The sequence below is a fragment of the Giraffa tippelskirchi genome, chromosome 12 (assembly GCF_054371585.1).
Source record: "Giraffa tippelskirchi isolate mGirTip1 chromosome 12, T2T-mGirTip1v1.2.pri, whole genome shotgun sequence".
Taxonomy (NCBI): Eukaryota; Metazoa; Chordata; class Mammalia; order Artiodactyla; family Giraffidae; genus Giraffa; species Giraffa tippelskirchi.
This window is the reverse complement of record NC_137286.1, coordinates 3,785,615-3,804,799: the sequence shown is the minus strand read 5'-3', so window position 1 is coordinate 3,804,799 and position 19,185 is coordinate 3,785,615. Positions and strand designations below refer to the sequence as shown.

At 61.7% G+C, this 19,185-nt stretch overlaps 2 protein-coding genes and 1 long non-coding RNA gene across 3 annotated transcripts; 1 reads left to right on the top strand and 2 right to left on the bottom strand.

Moving 5' to 3' along the window:
- Positions 1 to 2,845: 2,845 nt before the first annotated feature.
- On the bottom strand, positions 2,846 to 6,204 carry LOC145529744 (uncharacterized). The gene is made up of 2 exons (XR_014071326.1): positions 6,127 to 6,204; positions 2,846 to 3,934 (listed from the first exon to the last, which is right to left on the bottom strand). It is a non-coding gene; the product is annotated as an uncharacterized LOC145529744 (long non-coding RNA).
- Positions 6,205 to 12,242: 6,038 nt separating this feature from the next.
- On the bottom strand, positions 12,243 to 15,130 carry LOC145529115 (uncharacterized). The gene is made up of 6 exons (XM_081548850.1): positions 14,978 to 15,130; positions 14,370 to 14,530; positions 14,076 to 14,223; positions 13,362 to 13,473; positions 12,619 to 13,190; positions 12,243 to 12,353 (listed from the first exon to the last, which is right to left on the bottom strand). Exons 2-5 carry the CDS (start codon positions 14,512 to 14,514, stop codon positions 12,939 to 12,941), a joined length of 657 nt encoding a protein of 218 aa, XP_081404976.1. The 5' UTR covers positions 14,515 to 14,530; positions 14,978 to 15,130; the 3' UTR covers positions 12,243 to 12,353; positions 12,619 to 12,938.
- Positions 15,131 to 16,213: 1,083 nt separating this feature from the next.
- DIO3 (iodothyronine deiodinase 3) lies at positions 16,214 to 18,197 on the top strand. Its single transcript, XM_081548848.1, has one exon. The coding sequence runs from the start codon at positions 16,214 to 16,216 to the stop codon at positions 17,126 to 17,128; it is 915 nt and encodes a 304-aa protein (XP_081404974.1). The 3' UTR covers positions 17,129 to 18,197.
- The last annotated feature ends 988 nt before the right edge of the window (positions 18,198 to 19,185 follow it).

Here is a 19,185-nt window from a genome sequence, read left to right as displayed (position 1 = left end):
GACACAACTTAGCACGCACACATATGCCCATTCGGGTTCAAAATGGCATGGGACACTTAACTGCTGCCCCTGACCTGAGGCCACAGAAAGGTCAGGAATTTTAGAATGAAGATTCAATAGGTGTCCCTGCCCCCTCCTGGTCCACCTCCCAGGGCTCAGTCACCCCCTGGCACCCACGTGGCCCCTAACCCAGGCAGGAGCGCCTCAAGAGCAGGTGGCTGAATGCTCATCCCCTGCTCGGGGGACCCCTCCTCAGCCAGCCCACCTGCACCTTCCAAAGCAGGGCTGTCGGGGAAGCATCCAGATGCGGGTGCTGGTGGGGGAGGGACACGTGGAGACGCACCTCCTGCAGCTGCAGGAGCTCGGGTGCCGAGGGCCTCCCCCAGGACGACCCCTGGGTGGACAGAGAGACTGGAGGCTGTACTTCCCGTAGGTCCCCAACCCGGACCCACAAACAGCCTTGGACCCAGCCCGCAGCCTGCATATCCCTTCACCCCTGTAAGAAGGGGGGGCTCTGACACCGTGAAGATGGCTGCTCAGAAATAACCTATCGTGTGTGCGTGCTCAGTCACTTCAGTTGTGTCCGACTCCTTGCCACTCTACACACTGCCGCCCGCCGGGCTCCTCTGTCCGTGGGATTCTCCGGGCAAGGATACTGGAGTGGGTTGCTGTGCCTTCCTCCAGGGGATCTTCTCGATCCAGGGCTCGAACCCGCGTCTCCTCTGTCCACCTGCATTGACAGGCGGGTTCTTTGCCCCTAGCACCACCAAACAGCAAAGAGCAGGAAAAGAACAAGCATGGGGAGCACGTGAAGACACGGGAGCCCCTCGTGTACCACTGGTGTGAATGCCAGGTGGGGCGGCCGAGGTGGAGAACAGGATGGAACTTCCTCAAAAAATAATGCCGAAACTGCCATTTGACACAGCAATTGCACCTGAAGAAACTGAAATACCGAGGAGACATTTCAATGCATCCGTGTTCCTAGAAGCAGCATCTCCAGCAGCCAAAAGGTGGAAGCTGCCCAGTGTCTGTCGACGGCTGAACGACAAGGGATGTCTGCTAGAATGGGGCATCATTACATCCGGTCTGAAGAAGGAGGGGGCCTCTGACACAGGCCACGAGGACATTACGCGGAATGAATCTCGAGGACATTACGCTGAGTGAAATAAAGCAGTCACAGAAGGACAAAGACTCGCATGATTCCACTCCGTGAGGTTCATAGAAACAGAAAGTACAGAGGTGGTTGCCAGGGGCCGGGGGCGGGGGAGTGCGTGTCTAACGGGGACAGTTTCAGTTTTACAAGATGGACGCGTCGTGGGGACAGATGGTGGCACAGCCCTGCGAATGCACCCATGGCCGCAGAGCTGCACACTTGAAAATGGCCAGGGTGGTGAATTTTATGTGTCTTTTACCACAAGTAAACCGGTTTAAAAGGGGGGTGGTGGCTTGGACCTGCACCATCTCTTCTCCAACTGTTGTTTTGCAATCCTCTGTATCTCCTTGCGGCTGAAAGGAAAACTCTGCTCTCAGAGCACAAGCGAACAGGGCTGCCCAGGTGGACGTGGGGTGGGACCCTAGAACCCCTTGGCAGCGCCCCCCAACCCTCAGCACCTGCAGTGGGCAGCATGAAGCTCCGCACCTGGTGCCTCCTCTGGTCCCTTCCAGGCTGGTGGGTCCTGGAGTCCAAGGTCCCAGAGATGGAGACGGGGCTGAGGGAAGCCTCTTCCTGACTTTGCTGGTCAGAGTTTCAAAGACCCTTTGGTCGTACCTGGAGGTTGCCCAAGGGGCAGGTGTGGCCCGAAGGGCACCTCACCGCCAGCGATGGGTGGGCAGAAGCCTCCAAAGAGCCTCCTCCTCCGGAGGGTCAAGTCAGGACGGCTCCCTGTGGGGGCAGCCTTGGGGGCCTGTAACTCGGCAATATTAAAACCAGCTTCTGGAAAAGATTCTCCCCTTTCTCCTCTGCAGCCCTTTCCAGAGATTTCAAGATCATTAATTTAAGTGCAAGAGAAGTCCTGGTGGAAAATATTCATTGTTACAAGCTGGATGTTTCATGTGGGCTCATTAAATCCATCAACCCTCCCAGGAAAATGCCGGGTTGGGGGGGGCGGGGCGGGTGGAGTGCAGGGGAGAGGAGGGTGGTCCCTTTGAAGAGGAAACGGGGAGGGCAGGGGACGGGGCAGGGGAGAGGAGGGGTGACCCCTCAGCTTTCACTAAAGCCAGTTGGTTCAGCCCAGGAGAGGAACCAACACAAATGAGCACCTTTGAAACTGGGTCCTTGACATGTGTCACCTCGTCTCAGCCACCAGTCATGGAAGAGTCATCTGAGCTGCTGGGCTGTTATACAGACTTGTCCAAGGAGCCACAGTTACAACAGAACAGAGACAGCATGCAAAGCCGTGGACACACCCCTCTAGGACCGCAGAGCACCACATGCTCCGAAAAGCTGCCTCCAAGCTGAGGCCCACTGACCTTAGTCATCTTGCAAACAGTTGATGGGCTTCCCTATCTGGGTCTCTACTTGTTCGTATACATTTTGGCTGTAATAAATACATATTTGCTGTAATAAATGCCAAAATAACACAGGATTAAACCAGATAGAGGGCTTCCCAGGTGGCACTAGTGGTAAAGAACCCACCTACCAATGCAGGAGACATAAGAGACATGGGTTCGATCTCTGTGTTGGGAAGATCCTCTGGAGGAGGGCATGGCAACCCATTCCAGTATTCTTGCCTGGAGAATCCCATTGACAGAGGAGCCTGGAAGGCTACAGTCCACAGGGTTGCAAAGAGTTGGACACAACTGAAGCAACTTACCATGCACACAAGCAAAACAAGATAGAAGGTTGTTTTTCTTTTTTCCCACTCTCATGTAACAGTCTGAGTTTCAGCATTCTAGGCTCAGGCTGTGATAACCCAGGTCCTTTCCGCCTTGTTGCTCTGTGAGCCTCAATACCCAGCTTCCATCATGTTCAGTCAAGATGGCTGCTCTGGGTCCTGCCATCACATCTGTCATCCAGCAGTGGGATCAGAAAGAAGAAGGGGAAGCCACCTCTCTTCCTGGTGGGGGAAAGTCCCAGAGGTTTCACAGATCTTGGCTTCTTACGTGTCATTGGTTAAATAGATACATGTAGCTACAAGGGAGGCTGAGAACTTGAAAGAACAGCCATATACTCAGTTCAAATTTGAGGGTTTTTTTTTACTTTTGAGAGAGTTGCTGCTGCTGCTGCTGCTAAGTCGCTTCAGTCGTGTCCGACTCTGTGCGACCTCATAGACGGCAGCCCACCATGCTCCACCGTCCCTGGGATTCTCCAGGCAAGAATATTGGAGTGGAGAGTGGGTATTGGGGAACAACTAACAATCTCTGTCTAGAACACCATCTCCCCTCCCTCCAGGGTCACAGTGAACCAAAGGTCATGAGTAAAAGGCAGTGCAGACTGCAAGACAGGAGAGAGGTAATAGGAAGAATCTGAGAGGCCAGTGTCTGGACCAAGGCTTGAGGGACAACTGGAAGACCAGCTGGAAGGAATTCCAGGAGAGGTAGTAGCAGATAGCGGATGGAGCACCGGTGCAGAAACTGGGCTTTGTTGTGAAGAGCAAAAGCTTGAAGCCGGAGACAGGGGTCCACGCTCAGATGCAGAGTCAGATGGAGAGGCACGCCATCTTCCCATGCCTTGGCTGGCGCCTCGTGCAAAGGCTGCTGGTCTCCATCACTGCTCACGGGCCTGGCATTTGTGGAGTCATGGCTGTGACACTTCAGCGGCGGGATCACTGGGTCAGTGTCAGGCAGGGGCAGGGGCTGGACCAGAAGAGGGAAAGAGAGATGCCACCTGGAGGCCCCCAAGGCCAGGCCGAGCAGTTTGGACGTTACTCGGAAGCTGTGGACGTTTGCGAGCGGGACAGCGCCCTGGGCAGAGAGTGGATTTTCAAACCCGGCTCTGGAAGATCAAGAGGAGGAGTGAGATCAGAGGTGTCAAAGCCTAACAGAAGGCAGCTATACACGGTCCCTGGAGAGAGAGACAGCGTGGCACAGACCTGCCAAAGTCAGGATACCCTTCAGGCATTTGGGAAGACTTCCTGGAGGAGGCAGCCTCGCAGCTGTGCCAGACAAAGCAAGGGAAGGGGAGGGGGGAGGGGACTTACCCTGGAAGGGACAAGCGAGGGAAGGGCAGATAAGCCGAAGCTTGGCCGTGCCCCCAGAGATGCCCCCAGCCACTCGGAGCACCTTGGCAGCTCTCTAGCTGTGCCTGGCAGTATACCCATGTCCCAGCTGACCCTCCCAGAAACCAACAAGGTAGAGATCTTGCTCTCATTTACCAGAAGAGGAAGCTGGAGCCCAGAGAGAGCTGACCACTCCCCCGAGGCCACACAGCAGTCATGCCTGGAGCCCTCGGCACCCTTGAACAATCCTGGGTCCAACAGGATGACCTTAAGAAATGCTCTGACACTATCTTCCTGGACTCAGGAAGGCTTTCATTCTGCTTTATCCGTATCCTAGCCTCAAAGCATCACTTATGAAGCAAGGAGAGGGGCCCATTGACCAGGAAGACAAACTGAGGCCAGAAAGGGCAAGTGGCCTGCCCGGGGGCACTGCCCGTGATCGCCGGCCGTTGGGGTCTGCAGCCACTCCCTCCAGCTCCTCGTCCTGTTCCCAGGACCCTGGCCTCTGGGGACTTCCTCCCCTCCCCCAACACCCCCGCTGTTTTCCCAGCTCTCTCTCTCTTTCTCTCTCTCTCTCTTTCTCTCTCCGGGAAGGGAGCACGCTCCGAGTCTGTTTCCCTGGGAGAAATCCATTTTCAGAATCTGGAGGTGTTGAAATGTGTTCTTTTTTCCTCTCCAGAGAGCCCTTCTTGAGGACAGAGGTACCCCGAGAATCCCTCTGGGGCCACCACCAGCCGGGACGGGAGGTCCATCAGGAGGGCCTGACCCCAGCCGGGGTGGGGGGGTGCCCTGCATGGGGTCTGGGGAGGTGACCTGTCCATCCAGGGACAGTGGGCGGCGGGGCTGCCCCGGACACGCCCACATCTGCACCCTGACTTCTGGAGATGCTCAGCTGCCACCCCCCAGCTGGGGCTGCAGCCCTTCTGGTCCTGGGAGCAGGGAAGTTCCTGAGCCCACCTGCCCGGCTCAGGGCGGGAGCATCATCTGGGGAGGGTAGGTCTTACCATCATCATCTGCCGGCGGGGCCTGTGGAGGTCAAGGAGGTTCTTGCTCTAAAGGGCTGTGAGCATCCTTTGACCCATCGAGCCAGCCCCTGGGGTCATGTACACCGGGGGGTCTCTGGCTGAGCGAGGGAGGGAGAGGAAGAGGGAACAGGAGTGGAGGCGATAGGAGGGGAGGCTGGAGGAGGGGAGGGGGCAGGGCAGGAGGGGGCGTGGCCCCCTGCCCCAGCACACTGACTACCCCTGCCCAAGGCTCTAGAACAGGCTTCCGCCTCGCCTTCCCCACCCTTGTCTCCGCAGGTGGCTCTGACCACACCTTCCTGTGGCTGACCCACCCCCCACCCAGGGCTCCCAGGCCCTACCCGGGGGCTCCTTCTGTTGGAGGCCTTGCCTGCTGACCACCCACTCCCAGTGGGGACCGGTGGTAGGCCTGGGGTCTTGGGGAGAAGTTCCTTGAGCTCTAAGAATGCATATCCCAGATCGTGGACTCGTGGGCTGCCCAGACTGAAGCCTGCAAGGGTACTGGGAAGACCAGGCTGTCCACGGCCTAGCCCTGCGGCCCACAGCACCCGGGAGATCTCAGCCTCAGTTCTGAGGTTCAGGACAGGAAGCAGCCTTGGCCAGGGACACCAAGGGACTTCAGAGAGAGGATGTTCAAGGACCACCCCCACCCCCGCCAGGGGAGTCTCCCCACAGGGCAGTCACATGATGACTCTGCGTGTTCCCGTCCAGCCCACAACCAGCCCTATCATAGCCCTTACATCCCCAAGGAAGTCACTCTGAAACTCCAGCAGAGCCGTTTCACTGAGGGTCCCAGGAGGGCTGGTGGAAGCTAGGTCCCTCCGGGTTGGGCTCTCTTCCTCTGTCATCAGCCTCTGCATCTTGGCCCGCTGGCTACAGGGTAAGGACCAGGTTTACCCAGGCTTGTTGAGACTTCCAGCCAGCCCTGGGCCAACCTCCAAACTGACCTGGAATTCCAGCTCCCACTCACAGACCGGAGCCCCTCCAAGGCAGGGCTGGGGTGGTCCTCAGAACAGCTGAGCACTGCAGGTGCTGAATGAATGAATGAATGAGCGAACGAATGAATGGACACATCACAATACACACCCTTGGCAGGACTCCCCACCCTCCCGCCTCCTCCTCACCACGGCTGAGCACAGAGGTTCCCACCCCAGGACTAACACGTGAAAACACGCTTCGCTTTGGGCCTGGCACACAGTAGGGACTTGATGAAAGTTCCCCAGCATCCACGCGTCCCTGTCCTGTCTACAGGTGGAGCAGCCAGGGCAGCTGATGCTCTGCTCCTGGGAAATAGCTTCGAACAGACTTTGCACAGTCCTCCTGGGTAAGTGTACCCTGGGCATGTTGAACCGGTTCACGGTAACAGGCTCCCGTCCTGGATAAAGCCCCCTGTCCTACCAGGAACCACCCCCAGGCAGGGAAGGGAGGCAAGGTATGACCCCTAATTCTGAGGGACCCCAGGCTCATCTCCACCCTCCCTTCTCCTTTGCCTCTTTCGAGAAGCTTCTGCATACCCCTTAGTGGGGGTGATGGGTACAAGGGTGTGTATTAATGACCCCCTTCCGTGACACTGACAACCCCACCATTTACCTGTCAACTGGCTGCTGGGCGGGTCCTTGGGCAGACGGGAGGGTGGGGACAGGGTTGGGGGTCCCTCTGAAGCAGGGACCATACCTTGTCCCCCTCCCCTGCCCAGCAGGCCAGCTGACAGGTAAATGGTGGGGTTGTCAGAGTCACAGAGGCAAGTATCAGAGGCAGAGGCTAGGCCTGCCTCCCAGGCTCCTCTGTCTCTCTCAGTCCCTGCCTCTCGATGACTCTCTCACCCCTGCTGTCTCTCTCCCTGAGACCCCCTGCCCCCAGCCCTGGGTGGAAGTTCCTTTACAAAACATGGAGCTCATCCCCATCATAGAGATGAGAACAGGAGGCCCACGGGAGCAGGGATGGACCCCAGGTCATGCAACAAGGTTGGTGTCCAAGCAGGAAACAGGGATCCCCGAGGACTCGTCAAGTTCATCGGTGAGACCTTGGGGCCATTCAGACCACAGGACACGGGTCCTCCCTGCAGGGGAGGGGCAGGAGGTGGACCTGAGACCCTACAGAAATGCATCTTCCCTCGAGATGACGCTTCAGAGTCAGGCTGGGTCTGGTCCAGCTTGGGTCCGGCTAAGCCTTGGGCCAGGCGCCAGGAGGGCAGGGGTGAGTGTACAACCAGCTGCAGTCCGGGGCTCCATCCCGATGGGAGACGGTCTGTCACACTCCTGGTGCCCTGAGCTCCCCCAGGAGCTCGGCAGGCCCGCCCCCGACGTGGGTGCCCTCTCTGAGCTGATGGGATGGGAGCAGACCCAGAACAAGCAGGGGCTAAAAAGGAGCCACGCGTCAGACCGCTTTCTGTGCCTCTGCCATCGCTGTGGGACCCAGCCAGGCAAGCCCACCAGAGCACAAGGGGTCTGTGGAGCAGAGCATCCCAGACAGGGCCCCCCTGGGTCAGCTGACACCAGCGGACACCCAGGCATGCCAGGGAGCCCGCCAAGATCAGCAAGGCACCCTGAGCCGCCCACAGCACGTGAGCAACCCTGCTCGCTGCTGGGTGCTTATTTGTTACCAGGCACCATGTGGCAGCATGGGGCTGACAGAGCCTAACTCACCAGGAGCGCCATCTGCTCTGAGATGGGCTAGCAGACCCTCCTCAAGTAACCGAGGCTCAGAGAGGCCAAGGGACTTACTCCAGGTCACCCCGGGAGTGGGCTCAAGTCCAGAAGCTCTCTGGGGCACCACCCCACCATGTGCTGGCCGGGCAGACCGCTGAGTCAGTCCCCATGTGCCCGCAGGGAGTCCCTGGTCAGCGAGGGAGACATTGGGGGGCAGAGCTCTCTGTATTTGGGGGGTATAAGGAGAAAGGGCGGCTGTGCCAAGCCCTGAAGGAGGAGACTAGCTTCTGCAGCTGGAGAAGGAGGCGGCAGAGCAGGCCTCCTGGGTGGACAATCAGTAGGAGCAAGGCAGGATGCTCTCGGTCCACTCCGGCTACATGGCCATCGCCACTACCACCCCATGGAGACGTGTGACCCCACGGTGCCAGTGAACTCCACCTCCTCGGCGCCGGGCTGCCGCCAACCTCTCCCCCATCAGACGCCAGCTGAGGAAAAGCAGGCACAGACAGCTGCTGCCTGTCCAGCCCCCGTGTGCCAGGCACACCTCATTCACGCCTCCCAGGCTCTCCGTAAACCCCCAAGCAGAGGGTACCGGCACCCTCGTTCATAGATGAGCTCAGAGAGGGTCAGGAATGTGCCCAGTGCCACACAGCCTACAGGAATGGAGCCAGGATTTGAATCAAGTGTGTGAGATGCCAGAGATCCCAAAGGTCAAGCAACCCGTTGGATGGAAAGGCTCAGTCCTTACGGGGACAGACTCGACTACGGGTATCCACACCTGCCACCACCCGAGGGCCCTGGAGACACCATCCTCAGGGAAGTGTTTTTTCACTGGCCAGGGGCCAGCAGCCCAGCACCCAGCCCTCTCCATGCGGGGTTAGCTGGCTTCAAGACTGTGGCTTGTCAGCAACCATCTTTCCCCAACAGTGTGAAATTACAAAAGCAAAGCTTTGTTATGCCCACAATGCCGAGGCCCGCCTCTCTGCCACCTCCCCATCCCAGCCTAGAGCTGGAATCTTCTGAGACCCACAGACACCTCCACCTCAGCGTGTCCCCAAAGAACGAGGCAGACTCCTCTTCCCCAGCGTTCCCATCCCTCTGAGAGGCCAGGTGACCCCCAAGCCCTTCTCCCAGCCTCCCCACACCCCATTCTACCCCCAGTGTCACCCCATTAACCACCGAGGATCTCTCATTAACTAGTGAGGGTGAGTTCTGGAATCAGACATTAGTTCTGTGTCCTTAGGCAAATCACTTCTCTGAGCCTCAGTTTTCTCATCTATAAAATGGGGGTAATAAAAGTTCCATACAGTCAAAGCTATAGTTTTTCCAGTAGTCATGTACGGATGTGAGTTGGACCATAAAGAAGGCAGAGTGGCGAAGAAAACTGTGGTGCTGGAGAAAACTCTGGAGAGTCCCTTGGACAACAAGGAGATCAAACCAGTCAATCCTAAAGGAAATAAACGCTGAAGATCTGGTACTGAAGCTGAAGCTCCAATACTTTGGCCACCTGATGTGAAGAACTGACTCACTGGAAAAGACCCTGATGCTGGGAAAGACTGAGGGCAAGAGGAGAAGCGGGTGACAGAGGATGAGATGGTTGGATGGCATCACTGACTCAATAGACATGTTCTGTGTGTTTTCGCTCAGTCACGTCCGACTCTGTGCCCATAGACTGTAGCCCGCCAGGCCCTCTGTCCATGGGGATTCTCCAGGCAAGAATACCAGAGTGGGTTGCCATGCCCTCCTCCAGGGGCTCTTCCCAACCCAGGAATAGAACCCACATCTCCCACATTGCAAGCAGATTCTTTACCATCTGAGCCACCAGGGAAGCCCAAGAATACTGGAATGGTTAGCCTGTCCTTTCTCCAGGGGATCTTCCCAACCCAGGAATCAAACCAGGGTCTCCTGCACTGCAGGCAGATTCTCTACCAGCTTAGTTACTAGGGAAGCCCAGTGGACATGAGTTTGAGCAAACTCCGGGAGATAGTGAAGGACAGGAAATTCTGGTGTGCTGCAGTCTATGGAGTTGTAGAGTTGGACACAGCTGAGTGACTGAACAACAATAACAACCTCTTAACAACCTTTTAATAACAACATTAAAAGGTGGAGTCGAATGATCTGCCCATTTCACAGATGACAAGGTGGAGGCACAGAGAATGCAAGTGATTTGCCCAAGATCAGACAGCTTGGCCGTGGTTGAGTGACACACTCAGAGTTGCATAGACCCTCCTTTCCCCAAGCCTTCCTGTCTCCCACCAGCTCCAAAAGATCTCACTGAAGACGAGGGACCTTTCCCTTGAGCATGCCTCCTCTTCCCAGGGGCCTGGCCAGGCTTGGGGGCTCCTGAAGGGTGGACACCGAGTCTGATTCACTGTGAGCCCACTGGGAGCCTAGGGTGGACAAGGGTTTGGGGGTGGGGGTAAGGGGTCAATACAGCTCAGGAGGGCGCCCTCACCAGACAACAGGGCTGAGGCGAGCCATCTCGGGAAGCACCCTGCTGCCCTTGCCACTTTATTGCCCATCTCTCGGCCTCAGCAACGCCAAGCAAGGGTCCCTCTCTGCTCTGAGCTCCTACACACCAGCAGCCACGAGCCTAGTGGCATTTAATCTGTACGCAGCCCTGGGTATCTGCACCGTGGTGACCCCAGGTTCAGAGACGGAGGCTGACTAGCCTCAGAGACTGTACTGCTGGGATGTTGACCAGCGCGGGCACACCCACAGCTGCACATCTCGGGTAGCTGGCCAGTCATCCTGTCTTCTGGACATTGGGAATCACAGCCATCAGGTCTAACTACCAGGATATTCGAGGCAAAATGGGTCCGTGGCCCACGTGGAGGCTGCTGGGGTGGCCCTGGGTCCCCAGTGGGGAGTGGGTCCTTCCTCACGGTTCCACTTTTTTCTTCTCCCCTGTGGCACCCCTGCTATTCCATGGCTTCCTGCAAGAGGCCTGAAGTGCACTTCAGAACAAGGCTGGGTATAAACAGATACACCCACATGTGCCCTCGTGTAGAGTGGGCACTGCCCGGCATAAATAACAGGGCAAATACAATGCGGTCACGGCATCAGGCACACCTCTCGGTCAAGGAAAGAGAGTCAGAGGAGCCAAGTGATTCAGGCTGCCAGTCCGCTGGCTGGTTGTACCCTACCTTCTTCCAGAGAGAGTAAGAGATGGACAGGACAGACTAACCCGAAGATGTCTCTCCAGTCTGCTGTAGGGCTCAGAGCAGAGTCTGCCTTTCACATGAATGACCTGGCATCCCAACACCCCTTCAGCCCCAGGCCAGCCTCTGCACCCCCGGGCAGCCTCCCATATGGGCCTCAGGCAAGGAGTCACCCGTCCTCCACAGGGGCCCAGTCTGGCACCAGGAGATGTGCAGAATGCTAAGTTGTGTCTGCGCTAAAGGCAGGAGCAAGTCAGAGCCAGGCTGGGTCTGAGAGGTAGGATTGGCCCACATACGAAACGGGGCAGGCGAAAGACGGGCTGGGAGCAGGTTCCAAGCACGTGAGGCCAGAGGCACCCTTCTGGCCTCGAGTAGGGGGTCTCAACAGCCCCAGAGCATATTGAGACCCCAGCCGCAGAGCAGCATCCAGGGGAGGACCTATAGGCCCTCCTTGAATCTTCTGGAATCATAGAGGCGTAGCACAGGGAAAGCCGTGCAAAGCAGCCACCCAATCCCTGTGCAATGCACGATGCTGCCGAAGGGAGGGCGGGACACACCCAGGTCACCCACTAGGTAGCCAGGGCTTCACCTCCGGGCCTTCCCCTCTCTTTGGCCCAGAGCCCCAGACCTCCCCCTGCTCGGGAATGCTGCCAACACCAGTTTCATCCAGGCCCCGAGGCCCCAACAAGCTCTCCTGGCCCATCTCCCAGGCTGCCAACCGCCCCAGAGCCCAACTGGCAGCTCCCGGGAGGGTGCCCGGCCGGAGCATGTCCTGTGAAGAGGGACAGAGACCTGCCGGGTCAAGGACACCTCTAAGACCCCTAAGCCCGGAAACCGCCGAGCCGGCAGCCACCACCCACCAGCAGCGCATCCACCCTGTTGAGCCGAACCAAGCCAGAGTCGAAAGAGGTCGAGTCAGAAAGAAGAAATGGTCCTTGAAGCAAAAGAAAAGGGTGAGCACAACCCTCCCCCGTCCCCCCCCCACCATGGGGGATCTCGGGTCCCTGTGGGAGGACTCCCAGGAAGAGAAGGCAGGCAGGTCAGCGGCCAGGGGAACGGGTGGATTCACCAGACGCTATGCCCAAAGGGGACCTCCCAGGGACTGTGTGCCCCCTGCCCCAAGTCCTCGAAGACCTCACTCTGCGAGGCCGCGGACACGCCCTACCTCGCTCAGGGCTGCCCGCCAGCGTGCAGAAGGGCAGGATGAAATATTTGGAAGTTAGACGTTTCCAATAAGTCCACACTGCACTTGGGTAGCTGGTTTCACAAAGGTTTATTGGATTCCTCCGGGGCGCTGGGGGCAGGCCCATCGCTGCGGAGGATCCTGGCTGGGCCGGCCTGGGAGAGGCAGGACCTGGGCAGCAGCTGACACGAGACCAATGGTGAGAGGTGCCCAGCCCTCAGCCATGAGGAGGGAGACAGTGGGGGTGGGGCAGGCCCGACCCAGGAGGAGGTGCAGGCCGAGGAGAAGGCATGGGGGTCCCAGGGGAGGGAGGAGGCAGAGGGAACAGCATGCACGGAGGCTCAGAGGCAGGATGGCAGCTGGGATTCCCCCAGGGCCCCAGGAGGGGAGACGGGGCTGGGGCCTCTGGTCACTGGGAGGCTGGGCAAGTGCACAGCCAGGACACACCTGTCGCTCTTCCACACGCTTGGCCAGGTGTGCGGGCTGCCCCTCCTCCCCCCTGAAGCCCCAGGGGGGTCCTCCTGCGGGGGGGGGTGCCTGACCCCCCCACGGAGAGTCTTGGCATCAATCTATCTGGCAGCTGGGAGCTGTGTTACCTGGGGGGAGACACAGGCCGGCTGGCCCCTCCCCCGCCCGCACAGGGCGGTGTTGGGGAGGGGCCGGAGAGGACGGTCTGGGGAGCACGATTTCTGGAGAGCAGGGAGGTCCTCCCTGCCCTGCCCGGGGGCCCCAGCCACCTGCCCCTCCCCCTCCCCCTGTCCAAGTTGCTACTGGACACCCAGTGGACCCAGGCCAACTTGTCCTTCCCTTTCTTTCCCCGGCCCGCCCTCTGCTGGAGCTGCCGCAGGGCAGGCAGGCAGGAGGCCCGTCGGCCCGCCCAGCCCACTGGCGTGGGCACAGCTCAGGCTCCGACTCTGGTCCCCCAGGGCCCGAGGCCCGGATCTTCCAGGTCCCAGGTAAGACTTGGCCTCGGGCGAGGGCAAGTCAGGACAGCACACGGACAGCTGGGAGGAAGCGGCCTGGGGAGGCGGGGAAGGGAGCAGGGGCTGCTTGGGAGGGAAAAGGGTTCAGGAGAGGAAAGAGAGAGGGAGGGAGGATCGGGCAGAGGCACAGAGCACCGAAGTGAGAGTCACCGCACGGGGCCTGCATCCCAAAGGCCAGGGCCACTTGGACCGCAGGTCTGTCCTCACCTGCGCAAGGGGCTGTGGAGCCGGATGGTCCAATGTCCTGGCATCCTGAGATGCAGGGTGGAGGCGGCCGGCCCAAGGAACAGAAGCAGATCCGCCAAAACAGCTGACAGTCCTGAGGACAAGCGCTGCTCACCTGAGCCTCCCTGGGGCTGGAGGGCCTGTGGGTCGGGGGTCTCCCCGGGCTGCCCGCTGAGGCTCCAGAGGGACCACACTTCTCTGTGCTCCAGGCCATGCCTTCCCCACACCACCGCCACCACCACCTCATGCCAGGCGGCACCAAAGACCCTCCCAGCCCAGGTGGCTTTTTGACTTTCTGAGACTAAATGTGGGAAGGGGGTAGGGAGGACTGCCCCATGGCCCTGGCCCAGTTCCTGTGTACGGTGGGGACAGGGCACAGGTCTGAGACTGGCACCTCCCAGAAATTAAGGAATCAGGGCTGGAGAGTCTGTCCAACAAAAGTTGGGACTTCTTCGACCCTTGCCCAGGAGGGGGCAAACTCAGGGCCCCAAAACACCCTTCAGAGACTAGGCAAGTAGAATGCTTCTCTTCTCTTCTCCCCCCAGCCACCACCCCGACCCCCCCGCCACCCGGCCTAAAATAAGTCAAGGAACCACCGATTTGCCAGCTCAGAGATGCCCTGCGGGAGGTGGGGGAGCAGATAAGAGGGACGTCCCCCATCCAGGTTTTGGGATCAGGGAGAATCCCCTAACTCACCTGAAGACTCCTACCCACGTTGCTGATGAGCAGCGCGGGTAGGCGCTGAGAACAGCGGGGACCGGGATGAAGCTGCCTTTCCTCTGGGTGGGAAGTTCCCGGGCTCTGCAGCCTCCAACGCTGCCGCCCCAGGCCGCAGGGGCATCGCCTGGCTGGGAGAAAGAGAAAAGGGTCTACCTTCAGGCCCCTGGCCTTCCTTCCACTCGGGGTCTTGACCTGCCGGAGCTGCGGTCCCAGGTGGGAGTTTGCAGGGCAGAGGGTCCCGCCGGGGTCGCGAAAACCTGAGGAGAGGACCTCTGTCCGAGACGCGCATCTCTCTCCGCGCCCGCTGGGGCCCGCCGGGTCCTGGGTAGGGGCTCCGTGCCCTGAGGTGGACTCCCCGGGACTTGTTCCCTCGCCGCCGCCGCCGCCGAGAGCGGTGCCCTCGCCGGATCCGCATCAGCGAGCTTCCACCTCTGCCCGGGATGCGAGGACTGTGTCCGTCCCAGGAAGAAGTTAGGCAGCCAGTCCCCAGGCGGGTAGCGAGCGCACGGGACGCCGGCAGTGGCGGCGCCGGACTCGGGTTCAGCCACCGCCGCCCCAGACGAGTCCCCGCGACCGCGAGAGCGTCCCGGGCGGACTGGACTCCCCCGGCGTCCAGATCGCTCTCGACTCGGTTCAGGCCTCGCCCCGGGGGTCAAGGAGGCCCGGGGCGAGGCGACCTGGCTCCCTGCTTCGGGGACCCCCCCAGGTCAAGGTACTCCGCGCCCCGCCGCCCCAAGTCGCCGGCCCCGCGCCGCGCGCAGCGAGTCATCAGAAGATCTCGGACGCGGCGGCAGAGCCGACCAGGGCCCCCACGGAGTTGAGGAGTTACCCCGCACCCCTAAAAGCCTCCACACACATTCCCCGTTGAGAGTACGCACTTCCCCGCGTCCCAGCGCCTCCGCGGTGAGTCGAGCCGCAGCGCTCTGGGTCGGCGAAGGTGGCTCAGCGCGGGCGCTCCAGTCCCGACGTTCCCGGGGCAGAGAGCGACGTCCGGGGACGCACGGGACGGGTGCGCCCGGCGGCCGGGGCTGCGCCGGCCAAGGCGAGCGGCGAGAGGGGAGCGCTCCGGCGCTCAGGCAACAGCTACCCCTAGTGGGAGAGCCGCCCGGGGCCGCCGCCGCCCCGCGCCCGCCGCCCCGCGCCCGCCGCGCCCAGCGCCCGGAGCGCTCCCGGCTCGGCTGGGGCGCAAGGACGGCGCTGCTTTCCGCGGCCCTCCGCGTCTCTGGCGCCGGCCGCCAACCCACCCGCTAGCCCTGCCCTCCGCACCTCGCCGCCGGGACCCGGAGGCCGCTGACCCGAGAACTGCGGTGCAGAGCCGGGGCGCGATGGGACGGGGCGGGCGCGGTCCGCGCGGCGCGCGGCGGCCTCGGGCGACGGCGGGGGGCGCCGAGCGCGGTGTGCGTGGCGGGGCGGTGCGGGGGGCGGCCGTGTGCGAGGCGCGAGTGTGAGCGCGCGCGGGAGGCGGGCGGGCTCCGGAGGCGAGCGGCGCCCGCGGGCGAACGCGGCAAGCGGCGGGGGCCCAAAGTTGCCTCCTTGCGGGCCAGCGTCCCCGGCGGGGCGGGAGCCGGGGCCAGCGAAGCGGCGGCCGCCGACCCAGGCTCCGGCGGCACCTGGGCAGCGGCCCCGCACGAGCAGCAGCGGCGGGGGCGGCGTTGGCGGCGGCGCGCGGGAAGCGAACCGGAGCTCCGGCGCGGCGCGGCGGGCCGCCGGCGATCTCCTCTCAGGTGCGCGGCGAGGGGCGCGCGCGGGCCGGGGCCGGGACGCCGGGATCGGGGCCAGCTTGGTGCCTGCGCTAGCCGGAAGACCTCCGCCGTGGACTCCCGGGTCCCTGGTCCATCTGTCTGGGCCGCGCCGCCGCCGCCGAGGTCCTGATCGCCCGTCCCGGCGAGCGGGCTTCGGGGCCCAGCCCCGCCCCTCCGGCCCCCGGGCCGGGCCGCCCCTCCCTGCAGACGCTGGTGCCCGCCCTCGGCCGGCGATTTCTAAGGCCCTGGCCGCGCCGCGGGGTGATCCCTTCGGTCTCAAGTTGCAAGGGGGCGGGCCGCGGCCGGAGGTGGAGTCTCCCGCCAATTGACGCCTCGGCTATAAATTGAGCTCTCCGCACAGCCGAAGACCAGATGCCTCGCCGGGCCGCCCCGCGGTGGGTGGTGGGGGAAGGTCGGGGGTCCCAGGGGCCTCTGGGGGGCGCCGCCACCATGCTGCGCTCCCTGCTGCTTCACTCCCTGAGGCTCTGCGCCCAGACGGCCTCGTGCCTCGCGCTCTTCCCGCGCTTCCTGGGCACAGCCTTCATGCTCTGGCTGCTGGACTTCCTGTGCATCCGCAAGCACTTCCTGGGCCGTCGACGCCGGGGTCAGCCGGAAACCGAAGTGGAGCTCAATAGCGATGGCGAGGAGGTGCCCCCCGACGACCCTCCTGTCTGCGTGTCCGACGACAACCGCCTGTGCACCTTGGCGTCATTGAGGGCCGTGTGGCACGGCCAGAAGTTGGATTTCTTCAAGCAGGCGCATGAAGGCGGGCCGGCCCCCAACTCTGAGGTGGTCCTGCCCGACGGCTTCCAGAACCAGCACATCCTCGACTACGCCCGAGGAAACCGCCCGCTGGTGCTCAACTTCGGCAGCTGCACCTGACCACCGTTCATGGCGCGCATGAGCGCCTTCCAGCGCCTGGTCACCAAGTATCAGCGCGACGTCGACTTCCTCATCATCTACATCGAAGAAGCGCACCCTTCCGACGGCTGGGTCACCACAGACTCTCCCTACAGCATCCCGCAGCACCGAAGCCTGGAGGACCGGGTCAGCGCCGCGCGTGTACTGCAGCAAGGGGCTCCGGAATGCGCTCTCGTGCTCGACACGATGACCAACTCCAGCAGCTCGGCCTACGGCGCCTACTTCGAGCGCCTCTACATCATCCAGAGTGGCACCATTATGTACCAGGGCGGCCGCGGCCCCGATGGCTACCAGGTCTCCGAGCTGCGAACCTGGCTGGAGCGCTATGATGAGCAGCTGCACGGCCCTCAACCCCGTCGAGTGTAAACGACCAATGGACACTTGACTGAACTTGGCGGGCCATGCCTTCGAGCCTTCGAAGCCCACGTGCAAACAACCCCCAGACACAGTCAGGCTTGGCATGGGCCCAGTGATACAGCTGAGCTGAGCCATGCATCGCCGTCTGAGTCTGCCCTCTCATCCAAGCCACCTGAAGACTCCCTTCCACCTCCCCAGACTCTGCTTCCGACTGTCCCTCACCTGTACTTGCTTGGCTTGCTCTAAATCCTCTTCTGAGTGTGGAGGCAGCGCCGCCCTTGCCTGTGTGCCCCTGGACTTGTCCTCGCAAAGGCCCCCTGCCACGGCTCTCACACGCCCTCCCCAGAAGAGAAGAGGCAGCGTGCCTTTAAGCAGGCGCGCTGGCCCGGCGCAAAGAGACAGGCTGCGCCCGCGCGCCCTGGGCGCAGCTGGGTTCCAGCAGCGCGAGCCGCTCGCCTTAGTTGCCTGGCACCCACACCTGTCGCGCGCGCGCGCGCGCGCGCGGGGAAAAGATGCCCTGCTGCTTTTGTGTCTATGTCTTGTTCCTGCCTTGGGGGAGGATGCTTGGGGTGGGAAAGGGTGGGCAGGGTTATTTCCCCCCCTTATTTTGGGTGCTCACCGAGCCCCACTGCTGATGACGAGCTGTCTCTAACTGGCCTCAACCACGAGCTGGTTCTGATTTGCAGGAGGCTCGCAGCAGCACCTAAGACAAGAGGGGAAAGTGCTCTGGGTTTCCCTGAGGAAACCACATCAACGGGGTGGGAGAGGGAGGTTGGGGGACTGCTTAGGGACAAAGGAAGACCGCTTAGGAAGCGAGGTTCACGGCACCCCGGACAGAGGGAAGGGGCCGGGGCTCCTGCGATCCGGGGTTCGAGTGGTGGAGTCCGGAGAAGAAAGAAGAAGGGAGAGCCTGGGAACCCCGAATGAGGGGTCTCCCAGGCAGAGCTGCAGACTGCGGGGCCGGAAGTTGGGGGGGGACCTGATGTGAAGGCTATTTAGTGAGTGTTTTGCTGGAAACGTTCCCTGTATATAAACTTCTTTTACACTACAATAATAAAGGCTTGAAGTAAATTGCTTTCGGGTTGCCTTTGGTCCCTCTATTTTTTTCTTCCCTCTGAATAGCGGCTGGAATTAAACACAAATCTCTCCCTCGCGTCCCCATAGTGACCCTGGGGGGAAGGGTGGAGAGAAAGAGCCTCCGCCAGCGGGGGTGCGGGAGGGGAAGGAAGAAGGAAAGAGGGTCTGTGCTGATGCCCGGGATGCGCACAGGCCCGGGGTCGGGGACCTGAGGTGGTTAGAAAAGCAGAGATGTGGAGCCCGGCAGGGTCCCCAGGGAGGCGGGAGAGGCGGCGGGGCCGCACTTGCTGCCGCGCGCGCGCGCGCACACACACACGCAAGCTGTGACAGCTGACCCTGCAGCCGCCCATCTAACTTCTCCTGGCGACCGTCGGCGTGGGGGCCGGGGGGAGCCGGGGAGGGCGGGGGGCGGCGGGACGGAGCGAGGCAGGGCCCGGGGGCTTTGGACCAGGTTGGGCTGGGCTCCCGCCCACCACGGGCGCTTCAGCACACCTGGCTCCTCCCTAAACCACTTCCAGCACCTCCTTGCGCCCTCGCGGCCTCCTCAAACCCGCAAAATCGTCTCCCCCACCCCTCCGATCCCCGCCAGTCTGCTGGGGGTCCCCCCGGGAGGCGCCATGGCAAAGCGCAAGGTGGGGGAGGGCGGGGCGACTGGGGAGGGAGAGGCGGCCTGCAGCGCCATCACTCCAGCAGCAGCTCCTACCGCGGGGCGGGGGGTGGCTGGAGGGCGCCCCCCGCCCAGAACGCCCCCTCCTCCGCTTCCCCAAGTTCGAGCCAAACCTCATCACCACCCACCAAGGCGCTCAGGGCTGGGAAGCGTAGGAGAGCGAGGTGGCCGAGCCGAGAGAGACGAGAGAGGGATGGCGGTGGCCGGCACCCGGGCTAGGAGAGGAGAGGGTCTCGGCGTTTGGCACAGAGCCCCCCGCCCCCAGCATTCCAAGCCAGGCGCCCCCTCGCAGTCCCTGCCCCCCCCCCTCCCCGCTCGCGTG

What these genes read in the sequence shown, in the direction of transcription:
- LOC145529115 (XM_081548850.1), bottom strand. Translation starts at nt 14,514, where the DNA reads ATGCGGATCCGGCGAGGGCACCGCTCTCGGCGGCGGCGGCGGCGAGGG. An exon ending in GATGCGCGTCTCGGACAGAG is followed by an intron (nt 14,224 to 14,369) that starts GTCCTCTCCTCA and finishes TCTCCCAGCCAG; the next exon opens with GCGATGCCCCTGCGGCCTGG. An exon ending in ACGTGGGTAGGAGTCTTCAG is followed by an intron (nt 13,474 to 14,075) that starts GTGAGTTAGGGG and finishes GCTTGTCCTCAG; the next exon opens with GACTGTCAGCTGTTTTGGCG.